The sequence below is a fragment of the Helianthus annuus genome, chromosome 4, assembly GCF_002127325.2.
Source record: "Helianthus annuus cultivar XRQ/B chromosome 4, HanXRQr2.0-SUNRISE, whole genome shotgun sequence".
NCBI lineage: Eukaryota > Viridiplantae > Streptophyta > Magnoliopsida > Asterales > Asteraceae > Helianthus > Helianthus annuus.
In genome coordinates, this window is record NC_035436.2 from 111673168 (window position 1) to 111698898 (window position 25731).

Genomic DNA, 25731 nt, shown 5'->3' on the forward strand with positions numbered 1-25731 from the left:
CGACCAGGTCAGGATGATGACCGATCGAACAGGCTGTTCGAACGAACAGCCCAACCGATCGGACATGTCAGCCGATCGACCAGGTCAGCTGATCGGCTAGCACATGGCCCCACACATTGACAATTTCATGATGTATAGTATTGAACGCAGTAATGTTCGATCGAACGAGCTGTTTGATAACATTACTCATCGAATCATGAGATACTATGCTTCAACACTTAATCGATTTTCAACTCGTTCGACGTATTGGAGTGCCACCTGATCGAACATGCTGTCCGATCAGGTGACATTCCACTGAGGACCCATTTCTGAAGTTCCCAACCGATCGGTTAGTCCGGCCGATCGAACAGACCGTTCGATCGATCGACCTGAAAGGTAAGGACACTTCAGTGTTCTCAAATACTACAACGAAAACTTCAAAAGGACAAGCCATCCTACACAAACACATCCTACTCAAAGGAAGAAACAATCCACTCGAACAGTCCAACCGATGGATCCTACCGGCCGATCGAATAAGCTATCCGAACGGACTGTCCAGCCGAACGAATAACCCGTTCGATCGAACCAACTGTTCGATCGACCAGGCTGTTCGACCCACTTACCCTTGTTTCCATTTTACGCGTTACTCATCATTATGCTATCGAACTATTCAGGCTAATCCTACTCCCAAGCGCTCCCTTCAATCCACCAATCAATCGCTGTGAGTATACTCGAACCCTTTTTGCTTTAGCACTTTTGGGTGTTACATACGTTACCTATCTAAAACACAATCGAACACACTACTCAATTACTTTATACGCAAACCGATATGCATGTATTACGTGACTAAATGAATGCTTGTTGATTGTGTTTACATGTGGAATGTTGTCTACCTGCCTTAACAACGTAGTACTATAGTTTGGACTCAGCACCCGTTCACACGAGGGTTGTTAAGGACAATTACTTGCATGGATTACAGTGGTAATCATGTATTGCGAACTGTCTCGGACAGTCAAGCCGCAGTCATTGGTATCGATAGATCCATGTCGATAATTAACATGCTTCGTTTTCCTCTGTGTAGATGCTGGTTATGCGTAAACAATTTCGAACTCTATATGCTATTATCAAACTTGTATTCTCACCTTTACATTTTATGTATTGACTTTATTTTAATGTATGTGACAGGTGTTTAAGATGCATTCTTGCTAGGGAAGCGAGGCTAGAATAAAGCGTCTAGAGCCCCTAACAAATAGTTGTCTGTAGCAGTCAATCTAGGGGTCTTTAGAAGCAGAACCAATATTTATTTTATTTTATTTAAATCTGAGTTGTCGGAACATAATTACTTGACTGGTTGTTATCTGTAATAATTTATTGTATTATTTGGGATACGGTATGGGACGTATCATTTAACTGAATAGTATTAATAGTTGTTGTGGAAACTTCTGGACAATCTGTTTCGCTCAGTGCCATGCCCCGATGATTCCGCCATCGGTTGGGGTGTGACAATGTGTCGAGCAATGCTCCCAACCCAAACCCCTCCACATCCCATAGTCTTAGGACTCAATGCCTTTTGGTGTATCGGTGTCGCCATGTATCTTTTATTTCTTTTTTACCGATCGAGAAAAAAAAAAACTTGCTATATATCAACCTTCAATATCCAGGTAGAAGATAATTGTCAATATTTAAATTGAATTGAAAAGCTCAAAGAAACTGTACGGATCCTTGCCAAATAAATAATCTAATATGCATTTTTTAAAACCCTCTACATGTAACTCAGCATGTAAAGATGAGAAGTTGAGTAATTTCTATACCAGTTTCTACCAACTTGTCTACTTATCACCGTTATGTGGGGCAACAACTCGGGTTATTTGTGGCTGCGTGTGAGGTGCCTTGGGGCAACAAATGGTAGTGAAATAACATCAGATAATAGGGGTGACGATTACAATAACAGTACAGCAAATGGACAACAACGAGGTGCAATCAGGTGCAGTCTTGGGATTGATTACGGGTTGAACTATGAGTAACGGCCCAAGTCGAGATCTTTGGCAGTTATGTAGGAGTGTTTTGGGGCTGCTAACGGTGTCTAAACAACCATTACAAGCGATGCCAACGGATGCCAGAAAAGATCATAAACAGGAGCCCATGCTCAAGCGATTTTGGGGTCGAATCATAGTGTACAAACTATGAATTCGTAAGGTAATTTTATTAAATGGGATTATTTAATTAAAAGGGATTTTTTTTAATTAAGTTATGTGATTGATATATATGTTTGAAAAAGTTTTATTCATAGTATACACATATTACCTATACATTAAAAACAAAACCAAATGAACAGTAACACTACAAAGGAATAAGCCAATGGCATCGGTATCGGTACCAAATTTACTAAACCGGGTACATTTTCGGTACCGGTTTTTACCCTTAAATTCTGGTCCAGTACTGGTGCCGTACCAGCTATATTCGGTATTGCTACCAACTTTTGGGGGTTTTCGTTACCGAGCTCATTCCTAACATCACCCTCGAGCTCATGCCACATAGCAACGCAAGTAATTGCACCGTTTAGATTGTTTTTCATACACGTGGTAAGTAAATTATATTTCATTTGAATGAGGTTTTATATACACAACTTCTTTTGTTTTCTTTTTTGTCTTTTTCTGTAATGAATGGATTGTAACATGTAAAATTAACTTATATATTTAAATTATTGATGAGCAAATGGTATCAAATCATGTAATCAAACCGGTATCATATCGGTACCAAATTTACTATACCAAATCATTTTCGATACCAATTTGGTACCCACCTTTGGCGTTTTCAGAATCGTTACTTTAGGTTCGACACCGGTCTAGCACCATACCTGTATTTACTTATTTTTACCTTCAAATACCATACTGTATAGTACCGAGCATTTTCGGTGCCGGTACCTAATTTTGATTATTTTCGGGATCGGTACTTTCAGTGCCATTACCGGTACCAAGCTCATCCATATTTTAAAGTGTTAGTAACGTCATAACTTAACTGAAAACAACCGAATTTCCAACGTGTAGGACGTGTGGTCCTACTGTTATATATCAGATTATTTAAAATCGTTTTTTAGACGGAGTAACTATTGTTACTACGTCATTTTTATCTATGTTTTGATATTCAGTATCCGTTTGCCGTTGTGGGCATGCGTTTTGCAGACATTGGATCCCCACCGCAACGCGGGGTCGGAAAATCAACTAGTGATAGTAATAATATAGTTTTCATCATACAAAAAATGGATAAGAGAAGTGTTAGTTCTAAGTTTTAACAAGGTTTGTGATTATAAATCAATTAATATAAAAAACAATATTAAATTGCAATAGTGAAAGATAATTAATCACAAACAAGACAAGTTATTTTTCAATTGGTTCAAAATATTCAAAAGTTATCTCTACAAACCCCCCTAGCCGATCACTTAATAATTATGTTTTTACACAAGAAAAGGTGATGTGTGTGATAGATAGATCACTAACAGGTGTGATCTATTTATACTATGTACTATAGCACTGTTGTATGTGATTGGCTGACATCACCCTGATAGTGACATCTAACATTCCACATATGTTGCAAACATATGTGCAAATCCTATCATTTGTTCTAAACTATTCTAAATACTGATGCAGAATAATTATTGTTACATTAGGAAACCACTGTCTAGACTATCCTCTGTTGCTGAGAACCAAACATTTGTTTGGCCAAACATATGTTTCGTCTTCTTGATCAGACCTTTGGCTTCAACTGTCACACCCCAACCGATGGCAGAAACATCGGAGTGAGACGAAATAGATTGCTCTTACACATAACGCTAAAATGTGACAAGTATTTACGAATAAATTTCATTTCATTACTAAAAGAATCAATTACATTGTTTGAAATAAAATACAACAAGTCGAACAAAATGAATTACATTACAACAAGTATTTAAATTTTATAATGCGTTTCTAGGCATCCTACTAAGTTCCGTGCATCGTCAACATCATCATAAACCTGCAACATGTTTTAAAGTATAGTTCAATACAAAAGTATTGGCGAGTATACAAGTTTGGTGTACTAGCATATAAGCATGAAGTTGAACAATCCACATGGCAAACCTAGTTATCAAGATTAACATATAAACCGGCATGTGAACACACAAGTTAAACCAAAGTTTAACACAAATAGGGGTGTGCATGGGTCGATTTTGACCAAAAACCATAACCGTAACCGCGATGTCGGTTATTGGATAACCATAACCATAATCGATCGGTTATGATGGTATGGTTATTTGGTTTTGATGGTTATAGTGGGTCGGTTATGTGACAACCCTCACAATTACAGGTACTGTACAATTAATTAATTTTAATTATGTGCTTAATGACTGTGCTTAATTACAACTGACAACCTAAACTGCTTTATGATTTCCGCATCATACATACATATGCATCATATTTCATACTGTCACTCCGTATATTACACACAAACTTTAGTGACATACTTGATGCACAAAGCATAGTTAGCACACTGAACGGATAATTCAGAAATATGCTGACAATGCTAACAATAGACAGACAAAGTTTTTAAGGCCCAGTATGAGCCAGGGATAAGGTACTACACTAGTATGGAGTGTAAGGAAGTGAGGATCATAAAACTGTGTCAATAGGGGCTAGTTACAGTGTCGGGAAGTGCCTAAAACACACTTTAAATGTAGAATTCTGCACTCATTAATAAAATTCAGCATTTTAAAATACTAGTATAGTGCAAAAATATGGCAGAATGGTCCTGTATACTTTCCTAAGTGTCGGGGATTAAAAGTGTTACAAAAATATATATAAAAGACTCTTTAAGGAATAATTAAACACTTTAACGGAACGATATCCAACCGAATAACCAGACATTACCTGAAACACTAAATTTTTGCCAAACACATTGTTTCACTATTTCTTGGCTTGTCGTGATCCCCGAACATCCTAACACCCACTAGAAACCAAATAGCTAACATATATAAACATAATACTTGAAATCTAACTATCCATTACCTATTAGTTACAAAAGTTTACAACCAACCCCCCCCCCCCTAACCGAAATCGGTCCCCAAGGGACCCACAAAATCATCTTCACCATGCTTCCTATCTTCTACTAGATTATGATCTATTATTTTAATAGATTATGGCTTGTGGAAGTGACCAAAATATGTGAACATATCTATTTAAGCATGGCACCATAATCACCACCTTATTTCTCATTATCACACCCTCATTCCTCACTCCTCTCTCTCCCTCTCTCGGCTCACACACAACCGCCCCCATCACCACCATTCCACCACCATCTCTTCCATTTTTAAGCTCCATCTAAGTGCTTGGAGGTGATTCAAGGAGGCTTGTATCTTGTGGAACTTCAAGGAGCTTCTTTCACTTGCTTTTCACCATCATTTTCTCCACCTTTTCACTAGAGAATCTTCCCTAGCTATAAGCTAGTAGTAAGTTCCTTGTGCACCCTTGTTCATCTTGTTTCTTGGTTAAAAGTTGTAGTAAGATGGTTATGTTTAAATCACCAAAGAACAAGAACACTAAAAGGTGTTAAACAAGAATCATGAACATAAAAGTTTACATGAAAGTGAAAAATGCTACTAGTTTGATGTTGTCATGAGTATGTTGTTGGTTTATTATTGATTCTTGGTTATGTGGTATTGATCACCATGTGAATCTTGTTAAATGATATGTAGAAGTATGATCTAACAAGAATAGAAAGAGGTTATGTGTTACGAAAAATAACCACCTCCTAGTTAGACATGAACTTGATAAAAATGATTTTTCACAAAATATAAATTAACTAGTAAGTTGATGAGTTTGTAAATCCGAGAGTTTACAAAGGATTTTTGTAAGAAACCAAGCTAGAAAAGCGGTTTTTGGAAAACCATGACGATTACAAACACTTACACTATTTTTAGAGATACGACAAGTATGAAAATGTTTTATTTACAAGAAGAGTTCAAGAGTTTAAACTTTTGTAAAAATTATTTACAAGTTGTAAACACTAAACCATTTTGTGAGAATGATTTCTAAAGAAATAAATACGTTTCGAAAGGTAACTAAGTCCACTAAAAGTCTTACCAAGTTACTACGCGTTTTCGAAATGAATCAAGTTCATGGATAGTGTAAAACACATATCTTTTTGCTCTTGGTAATGTAAGGATTGTTGTTGATTGATTTTGAAAAGAAAATGATATGCTTAATAGCATGGATACCTCCGTTTTTAAGGGAAACTCTGGCGAAATTTTCTAAAATTCCAACACTTAGAAAATATTTTTCTAGCAAGTGTTTATGAATATATTTTTAACCTTGTTTTCAAAATAAACTTCGCCATGATTTTTATTACAAAAATACCAAGTGCTGGAGGTTGATTTTCGTAAGTAAAATTTGATAAATATATATTTAGAATATATATATTTCATACTAAGACTCTTGTGCGATTATTTGTTTATTTTGTGAACTAGTTATATTATTTTTAAGATAAAATAATATAACTTATGTATACCATGAAATTACGACTCCAAAATAATACCAAAACTCTCACGAAATAAATATTTAAGTTACGCAATTATTATTGCAATACGAAATGCTAAAACGTAACTTATGTGATATTTCAGAAAATACTCTTACACGCACATTTTTGGTAAAATATTATTTTGGAAAATTTATGAAGTAAAATATAATATTTTTGGGAAAAACATGTGTATTTTGAATTAAGGTGTTTTAGACGAGTAATTTAAATATATTTTTCTAAGTGGGACTTAAAATATATTTTTTCGGAATTACAAGTGTACATGTATAAATACCCCCATCCTTGGGAAGGAAATACACATATACAATACTTGAGAAGTGTGGATACGAAATAGTTGCCTAACTATTTTCTTAAAAACAAACTTTAAGTTAAAATAATTATTATTATTTTAACAAGTAGTTACAAACTTGGAATAATGTCAAACTAACGCGACTCAGAACATTAAACCCTAAGCCAAGGCACGACCCGTTCGTCTAATAGACATTACTACGTGTAGGTCGTCACGTAGCAGATCGAGTTTGGATTGACGATTCTATTCAGGAGACGCACTTCTGTGAGTTCATGTCCCCCTTTTCTCTTTAACTGTTTTCAGTTTTATACTTCCGGGGTGAAATACATGTCACAATTATTACAAACATTTATTTACATGGTATGGTTAGCTTAGGGAGGGTTTTTACTACTAGATCATGTGAAGGGTGGGTACAACACTTAAGGCCATCAATCCTCGTTGTTAGGACCGAGGGACATGAGTGATAGATCTATTTGGGTGTAGCGAGCCCACACCCATGAGGTCGGGGCGGCTCATAGAGGTGACTGTGTCTTACAGCCGAAGCCTGGTAACAAATTTGCTAGGTTTGAGTCTTCCTGCACCTTTTCACACATACCGGTGGCTTTGCAACCCATTGGTGATCTCTTTTCCCTTATTGCTACATACCAGGGACTTTGATTCATACTTTGAAGGTTTATACATACTCACTTTTACATGAACTCGCTCAACTTTTGTTGATTTTTCAAACTGCATGTATTTCAAGAAATTAATGGATCTGGCGAAGTGTGCGATTGTGTCAAGCTGCATAGTGAATAATGATGTCATCCAGGTTTAGGAGGTGTAACCCTTTCCTGGACGGGTTACATGTCTCTAAACCACATTTTTATTTAAGTCTTCTGTTGTGTCATGTGAACACACTTTAATCATGTCATGGTTATAACTTGTTTTATGTGTCGACATTTTAAACAATGATGTTGTGGTAACTTTAAATTTAATGAATGGATGATCATCATGTGTTTTATTTTCCTATAGCATTAATATGATTGTTGCTATGGTATTAAGAAGTCACACCAAATTAACCCACGCTTCCGCAAAAGCCAGGGTGTGACAGGTTATGGGTGGTTAACCGTATATTTAGCTTAGCTAAAAATAGCTTATTTTTTTTTAACATGGAATAAATTGTTATTGCATATTTGTATATATTAGTATATTACATAGTATTACAGAATACATATAATGTATAATATTAATACCAATTATTATCGAATATTCAAATAAAGTGATATGATACATTCCATAAATTCAAATAAACATTCAAACAAAACCACAAAATGATATGAAAAACCCATAAGTACTAAAAATCTTCAGTAAAAAACATCAAATATTAAAAATATGGTGAAAAGTGCTAAATCCTACAAAAATTTAGTACATGTCGGTTCGGTTCGATTATGGTGGGTATGGAAGAAATGATAACCGTAACCGACCCGCTACTTTCAGTTTTCTAAAAAATCACTAACCGACCCACCGGTTTTTTAGTTGGTTCAGTTTTTTCGGTTCGGTTTTGTCGGTTAATTCGGTTATGGTTCGGTTAATTCGGTTTTTTTCACACCCCTAAATGCAAGTATGAATGCATGCCTTAACTTAACCCAACGTTCACAAGCGGTGCATTACTCCTATATACATGTTAAAGGTAGGCTCGTACGAAGTTAATGACAAGTTTATCACAAAACAAACAAACCCAGAATATACGAATCAAGCATAACATATTAGTAAGCATGTATTAGATTGTTTGTACGTATGATTGCATATAAGTATGTATGTGTTTTTGTATATGTAAACATGTTGCACCCAAAAAGTTTAAAACGGTAAAAAAGGCGTCGAGTATACTAACAATATTGCAAAGCTTTCCGATTATCCGTTCACAATAAGGTCCTCTTAATGGCATCGCCTAGAGTAGATGGGGACGCAAACCAAATGTGGGAGGATGTGGCAAAATCCATTACTAATGTAGCGAAGGAAATGCTAGGGGTCATAACAAGAAAGAGGTGTGGCCATAAGGAGTCATGGTGGTGGAATGAGGATGTGCATACTAAAATAAGGATTAAACAAGGGTGCTTTAAGGATCTTTTGAGGTGTACAGTCGAGGAAGAGCAAGTGGTTTTAAGGGAGAGATATAAGGAGGCCAAGTGAGAGGCGAAGAAGGCAGTGTCAAAGGCGAAGAACGCAGCTTACAAGCAGATGTATGATCGATTGGAAACAAAGGGGGGGGGGGGAGCATGACATGTTCAAGATTGCAAAAGCTAGAGAGCGTAGAAGGCAAGACTTAGGAGCAGTGAAGTTTTTAAAGGGAGAGGACGGATGCGTTTTGGTCAAAGAACATGACATTAAGATGAGATAGCAAGCGTACTTCTACAATCTTTTCAATGGCGGGAGGGTTTATCAACAAGAAAATGATGATTCACCAACTCAAAGGCGACTACGGAATAACGGCTACTGTCAACTTATCACATAGGATGAGGTGAGAACAACCCTTAGAAAGATGGGAATGGCTAAGGCAGTTGGGCCAGATAACATACCGATTGAGGTATGGAAATGCTTCGGAGTAGAAGGAGTACATTGGCTAACTATTTTATTCAATCTTATTTTCAAATCTGGGAAAATGCCAGATCAATGGAGGAATAGTGTAGTAGTACCTGTGTATAAGAACAAAGGGGACTCCCAATGTTGTGGGAATTACATAGGGATTAAGTTACTAGGACAGACTATGAAATTATGGGAGAGAATAATTGAGACGAGAGTCAGAAGAGAAACTCAAGTCACGGTAAACCAATTTGGTTTCATGCCAGGGCGATCGACTACGGAAGCAATACATATCCTAAGGAGATTGATGGAGAAGTATAGGGAGAAGAAACGGGACCTACACATGGTGTTCATTGATCTTGAAAAGGCCTATGACAGTGTGCCACGTAGACTGATTTGGGATAGTTTGGAGAGTAGAGGGGTTTCTGGGAAGTATATAGACTTAATTAGGGATATGTATGTTAGGATTGGGAAGTATATAAACTTAATTAGGCATATGTATGTTAGGACTCAGACTAGTGTCCGAGCGCCTATAGGGGATACTGATTTTTTCCCGGTGGAGGTAGGACTTTACCAAGGGTCTGCTTTGAGCCCTTTTCTATTTGCAGTTATCCTAGATGAGTTGACAAAGTTAATTCAGGAGGCTCTCCCGTGGTGCCTGCTTTTTGTAGATGATATTGTGTTAGTTGTTGATAGGAAATTAAGCCTGAATGCGAGGTTAGAAGAGTGGCGAACAGCTTTAGAGGACAGAGGTTTAAAGATTAGTCGATCTAAGACTGAGTACTTATATTGTGACTTTAGTGGAGTAGACAACGATGAGGAGATTCAGATCACCATTGACGGTCAAGTGGTTCCGCATGTGACTAAGTTCAAGTATCTAGGATCGTTTGTTCAGATGGATGGAAGATTGATAGTGACGTTGCCCACCGCATCTAGGTTGGATGGTGTAGGTGAGAGAGAAAAGAAAATGAGCGAGTGACAACTAAGGCCGATCGCCTCCATTTATAGGCTGGAAACAGGGGGCTCGTGCCCCGCGACCCATCTTTCCCTCTCTCTCGTGGCCCGCGAGAGACCTAGGCTAGGGCCTAGCTTTGGCAGCTCACTTGTATAGTCTCGATGCGTATCAGGACACGTGGCACAAGGGGGTTTCGACAGATAAGGGGACCTCGCGCTTTGGCTCTGATACCACCTTCTGTCGCAGCCCCCGACCCCTACCCCGGGAGCGGAAGCCGCGAAACAGTCAAGTGGTATCAATGTTTATTGATTTGGCAGCAGAATTTAAAAATCAGGACCGTAGTTAGGAAATAGTTTCAGAGTTTCAAAACACCAAATTTTTATAATAAATAAATGGATAAAACCCAAGTTTCATTCACAATACAATTATAGGGATAAACCCTAATTATTAAAAACATAAATTTTTTTAGGTAACTTTTATAGCCACTTCTTTAAGCTTTCAGTGCTCCCCTGCTGGCTTCTATTAGCTTCACATTAAGTTACCTGAGACGCGTTTTTAAAAGATTTTATCAGCAAGAAATACTGGCGAGTGCATACCAGTTTAATCAAAACAAGCTTTTATATCTTTACAATATTGAGAGCGATTACAATGTTTATATCTACCAATATACTCATTCAGTATTTGTCATGTTCACAGTTCCATGACTGTGGTCATCTTACTCATTGGCTAACTCGTCGTCCAATAGTAACTGATTACATGTAATGTATACAAAACCCCACATACCGGCAGCAATTGTAGAATACATAGACTCAACCACTGTAAGTATAACTGAAAACATTTGAGGTTTTGTAAAACAATTTGGTGGAAAAGGAGAATGACTCACATTGTAGACTTAGGTAATACCATAGCTTCCTGTTGGTGTTCCTGATTATTATCTATTTAAAAATAAACAATGCACACGTGTTAGTAAGATAACCCACATCCCATTAGCCTTACAACACGAGACAGAACTCCAAAGAACTGAGTCAGGCAGAGCCTTGACATGCGTTACGGAACCCTAGATCAATCGGGTAGGGTAACGAATTAGTGATCGGGGGTTAAAATACTTACAACGAGGCAGAGCTTCGTGTTTTAGGGGTATTATACCCTAGTATTTTAGCACTATATGTCTGAGAGAGAAATGAAAATGAGCGAGTGACAACTGAGGCCGATCGCCTCTATTTATAGGCTAGAAACAGGGGGCTCGTGCCCCGCGACCCATCTTTCCCTCTCTCTCGTGGCCCGCGAGAGACCTAGGCTAGGGCCTAGCTTTGGCAGCTCACTTGTATAGTCTCGACGCGTATCAGGACACGTGGCCAAGGGGGTTTCGACAGATAAGGGGACCTCGCGCCCTGTGAGCCACCTGGTGGGCTCGGTCGTGGCCCGCGAGCGAGCCATTTTCATTGTTTTATTTGAATTTTGTTAAAATTAAGGTTATACGGGTATATTTAGAGCGTTTAGGGTGTTTTTTGGGGGTTGTTATAGCAGACGATAGAGCCAGTTAGAGTGGTTGAAACTCTCGAGGTGGAGGGGAGGAGTTGAGGTAGACCCAAAATTACTTGGGATGAGCGGATTAGGTAGGATTTGCAAAGATTGCACCTCTCTGAGAACATGGTCCATGATAGGAGCTCGTGGAGACATAGGATTAAGGTTAATGATTTCTAGGAGAGGGTACATTGTGTTTTTAGGTGTAGTGTATGGTCGTAAATATGTAACTATGTGTATAGGCTGTTTGTGTTATATTTGTCTTGTTTACCATGCACTCTTTCACCACTCATGTTATATTGGTAGCTTCATACACACACACACACACCTCATGTTCTATTTATTTCTTTCCTGGGTGTTTTGGAGCCGAGGGTCTCACTGGAAGCAACCTCTCTTAGTGGTGTTCAAAAGTATCCGTATCTGAAAATCCGATCCGAAATATCTGATATCCGAAACCGAAATATCCGAGAAATCCGGATATCCGAATTTTTCGGATTCGGATAGTGATTTTCAAAATTTTCGTATCCGAAAATATCTGAAAAATATCCAAAATATGCGAAAAATATCCGAAAACTTATATTCGGATATCCGAAACTATCCAAAATATCCGTTTCCGAATATGAAAAAAAAGAATAAAAAAATAAAAATTAAATAAAAAGTTGGATTTTTGGATATCCGATTCACTATCCGAATCCGTATCCGAAATTTCAGATACGGATTCGGATAGTGAAATCTGGTATCCGAAAATTTCGGATATCCGAATATACGGATATCCGGTTTTGAACACCCCTATCTCTATCCATAGGGGTAGAGGTAAGGTGTGCCTACATCCCACCCTCCCCAGACCCTACCAATAGCTTTGCTATTTGCGGGATTTTACTGGGTATGATCGATTGATAACTTGTTGAATTAAACACATCTAAGAAGAAGAGAAATAGACGCAAACCTATGAGAAGACGTTGATATCCATAGAATCATCACTGTCAATTGGTAATCATAACTGTCAAGTGGTAATCAATCATCAGTTATCCAACCGATCTAACTCATGTTTCAAAACAACTGTAGAAAAAAAAACAATAGTAAAGTTGTTAGTAATATACCATCGGATTCACTAAATATCCACATTCCCTTAAACTTATTCTAAATTTCTAATCCCTAGCCATAATACAATCTTTGTGCCATTCATCTCTTCAGTGAGATAAACATCACAATCTTAATTCACTAGCAAACCTAATTATGCACAAAATCAAAATGAAGGGATCTATCTATAACATTTAACAATCTCAATAATGAAAACAAACACACAACACGAAATCACTAAATTCAGCTATCACAAAGTTATAACTGTAAATCCGATCTAACAACTTAACAAATGAACCTCTACCATTCATCTAGTAGTAAATTTTATAATCCATACATAATTGGTAGCGATATCAGTTGAATCAAAATCAAATTAGCAGTACTGAGTAACTATTCGCTTGAAGTATATTCGATTACAAGGGAGATAACAAGATTATTCAACTGTATCTGACGCTAAAAGAACATGTAAATACAGATTTATACTACTTAACCTCAAACAAAAGAATCTTGAACGAAGATATAGAGAAACTTGGTGCGGGCAGCAAGCGGAGGGAAATCGAAGAGCGGGGGAACCAGCACTATGGGCGGCGGATGTCCGACGGTTGATGACAATAAGCCTCCCATTTTCTGACGCTAGTTGTTGTTTTCCAGAGAGTTTGATTTAGGGTTTCTGAATAGCATTGTTGGTGATTTGGGGAAAAGATGGAGTTTATTGTGAAGTTCTGAAATCTGAACCCCAGATCGAATAGATGGAGTTTATTGTGAAGCCATGATGTTCTTTTTCATTGATTCAAGGGTGAATAGAGAGAGAATTAGAGAGCAAATTTGGATCTTGGTTCATAGGGAATTTGTGTGTGTGTGAGAGAGAGAGAGAGAGATAGAGAGAGAAAGATAAGTTTGAAATTTGAAATGTGTTTGATTAGGATTCAAATTTGGAAAGGTTGGAAAAGAAGATTGCAGTGTGGGAGAAGATGGAGAAGATTGAAATGTGTCTGACATGCATTAAATGCTAAATACATGTCCCCATAATCTTTTAAATTTCATCCATTATTAATATTAATATTAATATAAATATATTAAATACAAAATTGAAAATATAAGATTAATGATGTAATAATGACATAATATTGGCATTGTTGGACAACCTATATGATTGCCACGTAAGCATTATGATTTCAGCAGTTATTCTCCTTTAATCGATAGTAAAGATTTCATTTATTTCTTGAAGCTATGAATTAATAACGAAAAATATCAAGAATATAAAATTAACAATCTAAACCCTTGTTTGAGTGAAATTCAGAAATTAAATTAAGCAAAAGTTAATACACACAAAATGTTTCCAGAAATCTCAGAAAACATTATCCACCAAATCTTGAAGTCCAAGGTCATGCTCTTTAACTTTCTCTTCATCATCTCCTCCAAATATAGGAGTCTCCAGCTTAGGAGGGTTCTGAAAAAATCATATACATAAAATGTATGTTAATTAACTCAATTTTTTAACTATTGGATCATCAACATGTGTTGGGGATCCATGTTGTCTAAAAGCTTACCTGGGACCGAACTAAAGCCCAGTTGATGCCCCGAAAGAACTGGTGTCGTTTCACTTCACTCGCACCTTCGCGTGATCCCAACCGGTTCTTTGGATCTCTATGCAACAATCTATAGATCAATTGTTTGGCTGGAAGGCTTACCTGCATTACATCCAAAATTCTTTTTGATTACTTTTGTTATCATATGACCTTTTCTGATATCGATCAATATGGACCACCAGTAAACACAGCATCCGGTCCCTCATACTAACCAATATTTTTTGCTTTTTCCTTAAGTAGCTCATAGTTTTGTTTCATGTTGCTTAAGTGGAGACTTTCCAAAAGATCACCCATCTAGGAATTACTCTTACCCAATCACAATTATCTCTAGAGTTCTTCACTCATTCACACAACCAATGGACCGAAAATACATTGGTGGTATTTGAGATCGGACATTTGTTATGACCCAATATCTTTCATTTTGACAGGACAATATGGGATTTATCTAAGGCATGAGACTTTCTTTGTCTTTTATTTTTCAAGTTCTCTTTATAGCTCAATATCAGTAAAAAAAACTGTAGTATTATGATTATAAGCTATTATTTTATAAAACGATTTATGAGGTTTGATGCATTGCCTGTCATTGCCTGTTTTCATTCATTACTTCGTAAAGTTTAGTTAACCATTTGACTCGCTAAACTTAAATTGGTCAAAACTGCCACCTCTAAGAAAAACATATAAGAAAAAAAAAACAGTACCGATATGCTACTAGGAAACTTGAGATCTTTATGAAGAACATTAGCAAACGTTCTCTGCCTCGTCTTTCCTCTAAATGGTGTGTACCCGTAAAACATTTCGTAGAGAAGAATACCTAAGAACACAACCAGAATCTTTCAAGTTTTACAAAACTAGACAAATCATACCCCTAAACAAAAAAATAGATATCATAAGTGGAAATTTTACCAAAAGCCCACCAATCTACTGCACTAGAATGTCCAACTCCACTTATAATCTCCTGAAAAGTTAAAAAAAACATCTGAAAACTATCCGATATTGAACTGGAAATGTAAGTGAGTGATAACCACACGAACCGGCGCGATGTATTCTTCAGTTCCCACGAAAGAATTTGATGCTCGAACCGGTTCGGCCATGAAAATTGGAGGTTGTTGACCTCTTTTGTTCTTCTTTTTCTTCTTCTTATCACTTATTTCAGGAACTAGAAGCTAAAGCAAGAAAATGATAAAAAAAAAAAGTTTAAAATGGATAGGTAACTTAACTAGAACACAATAATCTACATTGGTATTACATTGCCTTTGCGACTGTATGCTTTCTGGTCGCTAAAGACCATTTCAATTTAGTCGCTAGTTACGAAGTCCTTCGCAAATTTTGGTCGCTAATGCCAAGGTTTTGGCTTTTATAGCAGTGTTACAAATTGAAACTAAAGAGGGAATAGAGATACCTGAGGGCTGCATGATGTCAAGCAAGAAAGATCAAAATCTGTCAAAGCTACATGTCCAGTGCTTTGTATCAATACATTTTCTGGCTTTAGATCTCTGTATATAATACCTGCACCGCCAATTAACGACTACACATCACTACGACGGGCATACATATGTACTTTAGGAAACAGTTCAGATAGATATTTTCAGAATTGTATGTTTAGTCACTTAAATGATCAATTAATGTTACATTTTACACGTAAATGATTGTAAACTATGGTCTACCTTGACAATGAAGGTATTCTAACGCCACAAGCACCTCCGCAGCATAGAACCTGAAGTAAGGATAAACATACAAGTTATTCTCTATTCTAATTAGCCCACTAAACGCAAAATTTCCAGTCTCCATAGCGACCAAAACTTTAGTGGATATTGACAACCACTATTAGAATTAGTGACCACGCGAGTTTTGTTACTAATTAGTGACAATATTTTGTATTTGGTCACTATCATGACAGGGCCTTAGAAACTACTAATGACAACAGAAACTTCTTGACCGGATTTCAACCTTTATTTACCACTTCAATTTTCAGCCTTAGTGACATAATAATTTCGGTCACTAGTTAAGATTTCTTTTCTTAAGTGTAGCTTCAAAGAAGTTTCATACAGTGTCTAGCGACCAATCACGCAATCAAGTTCAGATTCAATTTTTTTTTTTTACCTGACTGCATCTTCCTTCAAGACCTTCATCGGTTGTCTGTCTAAAAGCATAAAAAGTTCTCCACCAGGGCAATAATCAGTGATCAAACAAACATGAGTTGGTGTCTGTAAAGATTTTCATTTGTTACGAGTTTATTAGATATCTAGAAGCAAAATTGACTTCTTGACAATGTTTGCAATCTATGAAATATGAAACTATGAAAACCGTCGCAAATAACCTGAAATGAAGCGTATAATGCTGGAAGAAAAGGATGGTCTAAGACATCCAAGATATCTCTTTCCGCACATGCTCTATGCACCTATTTTGTGTAAAACAAAAATAAAAACATTTTCGGTCACAAAAGTATATTTTTGCGACCAAAACGGAGTAGGCATGGTAAGAAACTTTCATGGAGTATTTCACTATTGTCAAAAAAGAACAAATTCAATGTTCTTACCTTGTTACGGTTTATCATGACACTTTTGTCCATCGCTTTCATCGCGAAAAATTCCCCTGTTCCATTTAACTCAACCAAATGAACACTACCCGTATCGCCGGATCCAAGAGGTTTTACAGGCCTAAAATGCTTCAGCCCCAACTCTTCTCCGCTCTCAGTAATCTACAAAAACCGCAAATTAGATCACTAGATATATCAGTTTAACATATAGTTCTAAGAAATTCTAAACATTTTAAGGTTATGTTACCTTCAAAATAGCCTTCCATGCTGATGTCTCCCTTCTATGAGGCTTTGGGTGAACTTTATTCGAGTGTTTCGCCCATAGATCATTCGGGGACTGTATAATCAAGAAATTTCACTCTTGCTTAGGTAAATTCAGCATAACAAATTGATCTATACGCTTCAATTTTTCTGGTTTTACAAGCTTATAAGTGCAAATTGAATATTTCTAGTTACCATATTAGCATCCGGAAGTTCTCGTACTGCTACATCGACGTTTTCAGCGGTCTCTTTCACCTTAAATCGACAAAAACACGAAACTTTAACAACTATCAACATTAAGGATGGTAAATGAGCCCAAACCCAATGGATAAACCCGAAAAATCCGTGACGGGTATGGGATTAGTTTTAATAATTTTACCCTGAGGAACGGGTAACCCGATTATCAGAAGCACGCACACACCTTAACGCAAACCATACCAGTAAACATTTTTTTTCCTTTGTCTTTGGATGATATTATGATTTACTAATTCACTATTTATAACTTCCTTGGGTAAAAAAATTTTTAGATAAAAACTTAAAGAGTAAAAAATATATTTGGAAATCCAAACGGGTAGTTTATAACAAATCAACGCATATACCCAATACCCGTATACCCGACGGGTATTGGGCTTGGTACGGGCACGGTTTTACAACCAGGTATGGTATTGGGATTACCAATACCCGTCCCATTGTCATGCCTAGTCAACATGCTTGGAAATACAGGTGTCTATAGATACAACTTATAAATCTAGCCATCTAGGCATGTAAGATAGGTTCCTGATCAGATTATAATTACCAGAATTGCACCATCTTTAGCAGTGGTTTCAGGGATACAGTTGTGTAGTGGCTCAACATGCTGACTTCCATCTAATTGCACTCCAATGAAGTATTGTACTTCTCCCTACAGAACAAATTTGCATACATCTTTATATCAATCTTTTAACTCAAATCCACTGATGGGTAGTACAACGGATCTGATAACATAAGTTTGTGCATAAGCGTACCTTTTGATCACGCATAGGTTGCAGATGAAACAAGTTCCAAAACTTTTTGCCTGATTAATCGTCACAACGAGATTTAGTGACCAAAATTTGAAGGTTAATATTTTAAATGTATATGTATGTGTCAATGTATGTATACCGCTTTTCGTATAATTGATGAGTTGTACGGTAACCTCGGTTTGGTTATCGATTGCATCTCGAATTTTCTTCACGGTTGATGGATCAGTTTCAGGCCCTTGAAGAAACCTTTAGTAAATAAATATAAATGAAGGGTTACTTGCTTAAATAGTCAGTAGTAATATATTTTGTTGTGATCATTGTAGCTCCTTTTGTTGCTATTTAGTCACTAAAAGTTTGCTGTCTCTTAAAGTATGTATTTTTACATTATTTGAGAGCACAATTATATTGGGCAGATTAAATATCATACGGTAGTCACTAAAAGCATGTTTAAAGCCATTCCACATACCTGCAATTTCTTCCCAGGATCTCTTCACGACTAAACTCTGTCAACTCTAAGAAGCTATCGGATGCAAAAATCTAGTGATCAAGATAAAAAAAATGTTGAGTTTTCTTACATACAGTCAAATTGATTTTGTAACGGCCAAAAGAGTTGCAAAGACTAGTTTACGACGGTTTAGGCCAAAACAATGTCTCGTCGCGAATTTTTGCGATAAAAATATGATGTCAGATTTTAGCAACGGAATATCTATTGCTACTTAACATGTGTGTAATTTGTAGCGATGGTTTATTGACAGAAGTGTTAGCGACCACATTGTGTTCTAGTGTTATTAACAATTATCTTTTGTCTATATAGCAATGATGAATTATTTTCTAGCAAAGACCGCGCATAACTTACAATGGGATTATCAGGAAGTCGTGGGTCAGTGATCACAAAGTTTTTCTCGATACGTTCAAGCGTTGTCGCTAAATCAATACCCTTTCTCATTTCCTTCTTTCGTACTTTGTCGTCTAAACTTTCTGGCCTTGAGCAATCCTTTTTATTCTCAAAATCATCTTCATCGTCTGCCTCACCGTCGGTATCCTGAATGTTAACATCTCCGTCGAATCCGTCATCAAATTCTTCACTACTTTTCCGGTTTTTCTTCTTAATCCTATATCATAATCATGTACATTAGCATATAGCATCACATTAGGTATGATCAACTTTCACTATTCAAAATATTTTTAACTACCCGACAAACGATAGCCGTTTTGATTTTTTTGGCTTCTTTTCTTGGAGTTCGTTGATTGGCTGCATTGGTATGATACCGGCATGTGAATTCCGTCGGTGAGGGGGTGGTGGCCGAGGTAACGTAGTTTCCGCGGATTTTCTGCGACCTAAACTTAAAATGTCGGATTGGTCTTGGTCGCTATTGGTTTTTGCTGCTGTCGCAAATGGGTGGCTTTGGGTTGACTCGCTGAATGATCTAGGTCGTTTCACTGCCTCCACTAACTCGACAACCGAACTTGTCGCCATATCTTTTTGCCTGGCTGCAAAATTTCCATCAAATATTCTATGAAATTAAGAAAAAAATTGTATACAGATCGACCCAACCCAGTCCGCGACCTGTTTTAATTCATGAGATCTAGCTAAAATTTGTTAACTTATTTATGAAACATTAGCCAAAAGATAAACAAAAATACCATCATATCGAATCAAGGATCCAGGCAACCCGTTAGGGCGTATCATTTTCTCTTTCGCCCCTTCGGTATGCTTGCTCACCTCTACCAGCATTCTGCATATCATCCACAAAAAAACTGAATATAACTAAACATGCTATTCAATAACACAGATCAAATGTATAATCAAGTTTGGATACGGATATTTTAATTTCAGACCTTCATCGTCTTATCCCATCCATCATACCCGTCGCAAAAACATTTTGCGACGGTTTTTGTCCTAGACAAATACCTTTGTCGCTAATTAATTTGCGACAGTTTTTTTACTAAAATACATTACGGGTTTGTGACGGAAACAAGTGTCGCTAAGTCAGCGACTAGTCATTCTGTCTCAAAATCCGTCACTATAACGGTTTTTCTGTAGCAAATGTCGTTGCTTTTGCTTCAAGTAAGTTTGTTGTGGTAAAAACACAACAGTTAGTTGTGGTAAAATCACAACACACCATTCATTTAATTTTTATTTTTTACAAAACTTCCATCAGTCTGCAAAGTAACCAAAATTTCATGTCTAACGCTTGATTTTTGGACTTATTGATCAATAACATCAACGAACATGTGACAGTCACGTGAAAGTCACGTGAATGGAATAAGTATATTTTGGACAGTGAATATGATAAAACAAATTGTCACAAAAACATTATTGTGTAACTGAATTAGAAAATATGTGCACCAAATTGAACCACATGGAAAATAAACCCATGGGTTGGCCCATGCACCCATCACTCCCTATCACCTAGTAACATCACTCACAAATGTGGTTCCAATGGTCCATAAAAGAGAGGACCACCATGTCCTTACTTCATCCCCCTATCTAATAAAACAAAAATAATAATGAATTATGTAAAAGAATTTACTGATATTATTAGTACTGGCCAGATCTGGGAGGAGATAGCATGTCGTTTCAACCACCCCGCGCTAGATGTCGATAGAGAACCCGAGAGAGGCATGTTAGTGGTTTTAGATATAAATCTTTTAGACGACAAAATGATACGTGTTATGAAGGGATAGAGACTTGATTGGACATGACAATAGAGCTAGTTAAAGATATCGATTTTTGAATATGTGAATAGGGCATGCGTCGCAATCATATACCTAATTATGAACGGTGTGTGTAATATTTTGATTCAAAATGATCAAACCAAAGGACCAATATAAGCTAGAAACCACATATAACCTCTAAAATAGACAACCCTCGAGGGGTACATCTCTAAAAAGATCATCAAACCTGAGGATGTAAACGAGTCAAGCCGAGCTATCTAGCTTCAACTCGGGCTAGGGTTCGAAGTTAAATGAGCCAAGCACTTGGCTTAACATGTTTAAGGATTCGAAGTTAAACGAACCAAGCACTTGGCTCGACATGCTTATCTTAGGGAACTGAAATTTTGAATTTGAGCTAGCTCGTATAAACTAAAACTAGTATTAAAAAATTCTTTTATTATTATACATAACATGTAATATTAAAATTTATATTAGGTGGACTTGTTTATAAATGGTATTTACATATCATTTATAACCATTAAAATTCAGGCTTAAACTTAAACAAGCCAAACGAGCCACCCACACAGAGCCAACAAACATACCAACTTATCTTGGCTCGAGCTCAGATCGTTTACAAACAAAGCCACAACCAGCTTTTGGAACAGTTTTGATTAAATTTTTTCAAACTCCAACAATCAGGTTCAACTGTTTTGGCTAAGATTTTCAAACCCTGACAGTCAAATGAAAAGAAAAACATACCCAATGAATTTAAGGATGTTGCCGGATTCATCTTTGATGGGTGAAACAGTGAGAAGGTTCCAAAAAGGGGACCCATCTTTCTTGTAGTTGAGGAGTCTACCACAATATGTCGCACCCTTTTGCAACGCCTCCCTAATTTTAGCCACATCTTCTGGGTCCGTGTCTGCACCCTGTAAGAACCGGCTGCACCCAACCCAACCCAACCCAACCCAACTCAAATCATATCAAATCACCCAACATATTTAAGATGATTACAATGGTTGAGAACCGTTACCAGTTTCGACCGATTACTTCCTTAGAAGTATAACCCGTCATCTTGAAGAAGCCAGCGCTCGCATACAAAATCGGATAGTCTGGTTTTGTGGCATCAGAAACCACAAACGTTTGTTTAAATGTCGATAATGCATCCTTCAAGTCCTCGGATACTCTAGGGAATCCTCTTTCTTTTCCTGCATCTTTGTTTTCATTCATATATATCACATAATTTGATTCTAATACAAATTAGTTTAAAGATAAATAGAAATTATTTAACATATAATCATTTTATCTAAAAAAGTATTTCATAATACATTGTTCTTGTAGGACATGAACAATTTACTCCTACCTTCTTTTAGACCAATAAATTCTCATTAATTCCCATGTTAATGATCACATGATGTGTTTTTTATGAGAACTACTAAAACCGTATAAAGTACTTGTATTAGTCCTTTATGCGATTTTTGCCGTTCTCAACATAACACTTCTAGAAAACTGGAAGGCTTGCTATGCAAAAATACGTCAGAAATGTGTAGCAAACACCTATTTGCGACAAAACTTTCGACAAGTTTGCGACAAAAGAACACCCCTCTAATGGTCATAACTAAGTAACGCTTACCCAATCCGTCATCTGATATATCACTAGAACTCTGAACCGAGTTACCCGAATCCCTCCTGTTTGAACCCGGTTTAGCATTCGGATCCTCGCTGGAGGTTCGAACTTTAACCCCCTTTGGCTTCCCAGTCTCCTCGTCGGTTTTCAAAACCAATCCCCACTCCGCCGCTCTTTGCTCAGCCTTACCCACTATTCCGCCAGGTGACGGCGGAGCAACCTGCACCGCCGTCCTTGTGGAACTCTGAGCAAAAGATGGCGACTGAGGCGCCATCATCACTGGAAGCGCCTCATACGGGTTTGGATCTTTAAGAGCCATCCATGACTTGATCTCAGCAGCTGGAAGTCTACCAGAGTGAGAAGCTGAGAGGCTCACATTGACCTCTGTTGACTGTGGTGGTTCTGGGTGGTTTTGTGGTGACTCCACCCAGTTCCGCCATGTGGGTTGTGACCGGAACGGGGCGGTGGTTTGGTGGGTTGACGGGTTGAATACTTCAAGTGATCCACGGATATCCCTTTGACCCGGTTGGAACAAAGGGGATGACTTGTTAGTTTGTGCATGTTGCTTTGACTCCATATTTTTCTCTACATGATCAACATGCAAAAAATGAATTTGATGTATGGTATGATGGTGTATATATATATGTCGAATTCAATCAAATTAATTAAAAAGTTGAATGAAAGTTAATACCAAAGTGAGGGGATAAGGATGGAGAGAGTGAAGAATTGAAGTACACGACCAAATTGAAAGATATTTTTAGGTTTCGAGATCACATATGATGATGGTAACATGAAGTGAGAGAGTATCAAAGATTCAGGGTAGTTTTGTCATTTCACTAGCAAAGGTATGATGAAGACTTGGAGAGTAAATTGATGGCCACAAGTTTTTTCAGAAGAAAAAATAAGATTGTTTGAAAAAAAAATAGGTTAAAAGACAAAGGTATCCTTCATTGTGGTTGCATTCATCACAAGCGATTTCTACAATAGTCATTTTTGATGAATTGTCTTTTTGTAAACATATAAAAATATACTATTGTGAATTTCAGTCATTAATGAACTCGTGTGTTTTTAGCAAAGTAATTTTGAGCATATAAGCTGTAAGCATCCCCAGTAAGGCCATGTATAGTAGTAATGGGAAGTGTCGTGATCTTTACCACTTCACGTCTCAAAACGTTATAACACCGTTCCGTGAGCGTGATCTTTGGTTTTTTTGTTCTTGGCTTGATCTTTGCTTTTTTATCTTGATGTCATGTGTCACTTCATATCCAAAGGAGGGGCTTGAAAATCACTACATATGGTCTAAGTGATGTTTTTTTCATTTTTTTCTGATGCCTAGTTGGTACTTATCCAATCAATCCTCATCTTTCTCTCTCTTACCTCACACAGAAACAAGTTTTTACTCTCACACCTCTCATTTCTCTTTTCTCTTTCTACACTCAAAACTTCCATTTTTTCTTGTATTTCACCAAAAACAAAGCTACCTTCTCTCTCCTCCAACTCATCTTCTCTATCGTCCACATCACGTTCTCTCTTTACAAACACCAAAAAAAGTGTCCTTAGGGTGGAGGGTATAGTCAATCACCCTAGGGTGTTTGAGTGAAGTCCTACCCAATAATATAATGTCATGTCAACTCTCCATTCTACTCCTCATTTTACACTCAATCACTAGGTATGGTCAAACACCCCTCAATTAAAAAAAAAGGAAAAGAAACACTTGATTGGTCTCTCCTCTCCTCTCAACACAATCGGTGACTACACACCGAATTCCCCACCCTCTCTCCAACTCAAACACCAAACGCAAACAGGTGGGGGTGGTCACCGATCGGTGACACCCACTCCCCGATCAAGTCACCGAAGATTATACTCTCCAGCCTTATTGTGGAAACTCTAATGGGATGTATGAAATTTTAATCGTGTGTCGATTTTTACAAGTCTAAACCCTAAATAGTTTAATTTTATAGACAAACTAGTATTGTAGTTACCCGCACGTTATGCAGGGACGCAATTGGAATTCGGTACGTATCGCATATTATGACAACCGATGAATAAATTCATAAAATTAAGCAAAATGATATCTAAATGTGTTATGTTATTGACGTCGTAGCTCGGCTCTGAACATCAAAATAATAAGAAAATGTAAAACAATATAAGGTGAAAAATGTAAACGAAAAAGAAAGCGATAAGAACTCGATTGGTTCGGTGCACTCGTTATAGCAAACAAAAAGGACATGTTAAAAAATATGTCCAAAAGGTTACCCGCACGTGTTCAGTTCGTTAAAAAGATTTTAAAAGTTAAAAGAGTTTTTTTTCCGTACCGATATCGATCGGTTCCGTTCGTTAAAAATTTAAACTCAAAAAAGAAATAAGCACAAATTAGCAAAGCACTAAACTCAAAAAAAAAAAATAATAAAATAAAAATAAAAAAACCGGCTCCAAATAGCAAAGCCCCAATGCTCACATTAGCATAGAACCACTATTCGGCTTCTTACTTTTATACCAAGATAATAAGGAAATTGTTATAAATATATTGATATTGTGGTTATCAACGCCTAAAATAGAATAGACTTATTCTCCAAGTTTTTTACCCTATATATAGTCCATTGTATTTATTGTATGAACACACTATGAATAATATAAAGATTTTCCTCCCTACATCTCTTTCTCATGTTGTTTAGCTATTAGGCTTGTTGTTTCACAACACGTTATCAGCACGAGAGTGCTCTCATAAAAACCATGTCCACTCATGAAGAGAAGGCGGTAAAATTTTGTTCAGAAAACTACAAGCGGACCAGATCGTTGATGTCTCCGGTCGCCATCGTGTTGCTTTAACCTTGACACGTCGCCAAACGTCTACACTTCAACACTTCATTCATATGGTTCGACGTTTGTCCCACAATAATAATCTACGACTTCGGATACGGAATTTAAGGTATTTTTTTCTAACTTGACTTTTGTTATTTGAATATCCATACGGATTCGGAAACGTAAACGTGATTTTAGATGGGATTTGTTTAAAGTTTAAGACCCTATAAATTTTCAGAAAGAAGATGATAGGCTAGAAAATTACCGCCTTTGATCCACATGGTTTCGGCCCATCAACTGCTTAGCA

The 25731-nt window shown here is 37.0% G+C and overlaps 1 protein-coding gene and 1 long non-coding RNA gene across 5 annotated transcripts; both read right to left on the reverse strand.

The window, feature by feature from the left end:
- Nucleotides 1-3915: 3915 nt before the first annotated feature.
- LOC110936107 lies at nucleotides 3916-13875 on the reverse strand. 2 transcript variants are annotated; one of them, XR_002589727.1, is made up of 3 exons: nucleotides 13442-13875; nucleotides 12817-12929; nucleotides 3916-3990 (listed from the first exon to the last, which is right to left on the reverse strand). It is a non-coding gene; the product is annotated as an uncharacterized LOC110936107 (long non-coding RNA). The 2 variants fall into 2 exon arrangements; XR_002589726.1 differs by lacking the exon at nucleotides 3916-3990 and adding an exon at nucleotides 11213-11281.
- Nucleotides 13876-14148: 273 nt separating this feature from the next.
- Nucleotides 14149-23450, reverse strand: LOC110936106 (phototropin-1). 3 transcript variants are annotated; one of them, XM_035989061.1, is made up of 23 exons: nucleotides 23314-23450; nucleotides 22629-23207; nucleotides 22029-22209; nucleotides 21755-21937; nucleotides 19982-20073; nucleotides 19531-19828; nucleotides 19194-19449; nucleotides 18804-18874; nucleotides 18477-18583; nucleotides 18341-18390; nucleotides 18133-18237; nucleotides 17532-17591; nucleotides 17323-17412; nucleotides 17076-17237; nucleotides 16857-16937; nucleotides 16640-16743; nucleotides 16204-16253; nucleotides 15939-16045; nucleotides 15571-15702; nucleotides 15443-15494; nucleotides 15238-15350; nucleotides 14501-14641; nucleotides 14149-14400 (listed from the first exon to the last, which is right to left on the reverse strand). In XM_035989061.1, the coding sequence occupies exons 2-23, from the start codon at nucleotides 23197-23199 to the stop codon at nucleotides 14299-14301; spliced, it is 3108 nt and encodes a 1035-aa protein (XP_035844954.1). In that variant the 5' UTR covers nucleotides 23200-23207; nucleotides 23314-23450; the 3' UTR covers nucleotides 14149-14298. The 3 variants fall into 3 exon arrangements, with proteins under 3 accessions (XP_035844954.1, XP_022034132.1, XP_022034133.1); XM_022178440.2 differs by having other exon boundaries at nucleotides 22629-23381; XM_022178441.2 differs by having other exon boundaries at nucleotides 22029-22203; nucleotides 22629-23368.
- Nucleotides 23451-25731: the final 2281 nt, after the last annotated feature.

Bases quoted from the DNA above. Each gene is read 5' to 3' on its own strand.
- LOC110936106 (XM_035989061.1), bottom strand. From the start codon at position 23,199: ATGGAGTCAAAGCAACATGCACAAACTAACAAGTCATCCCCTTTGTTC. The intron at 16,254-16,639 runs GTAAAAAAAAAA...TCCTTACTTCAG, and splicing joins TTGAAGGAAGATGCAGTCAG to GTTCTATGCTGCGGAGGTGC. The intron at 15,703-15,938 runs GTATCTCTATTC...TTCTTGCTTTAG, and splicing joins TGACATCATGCAGCCCTCAG to CTTCTAGTTCCTGAAATAAG.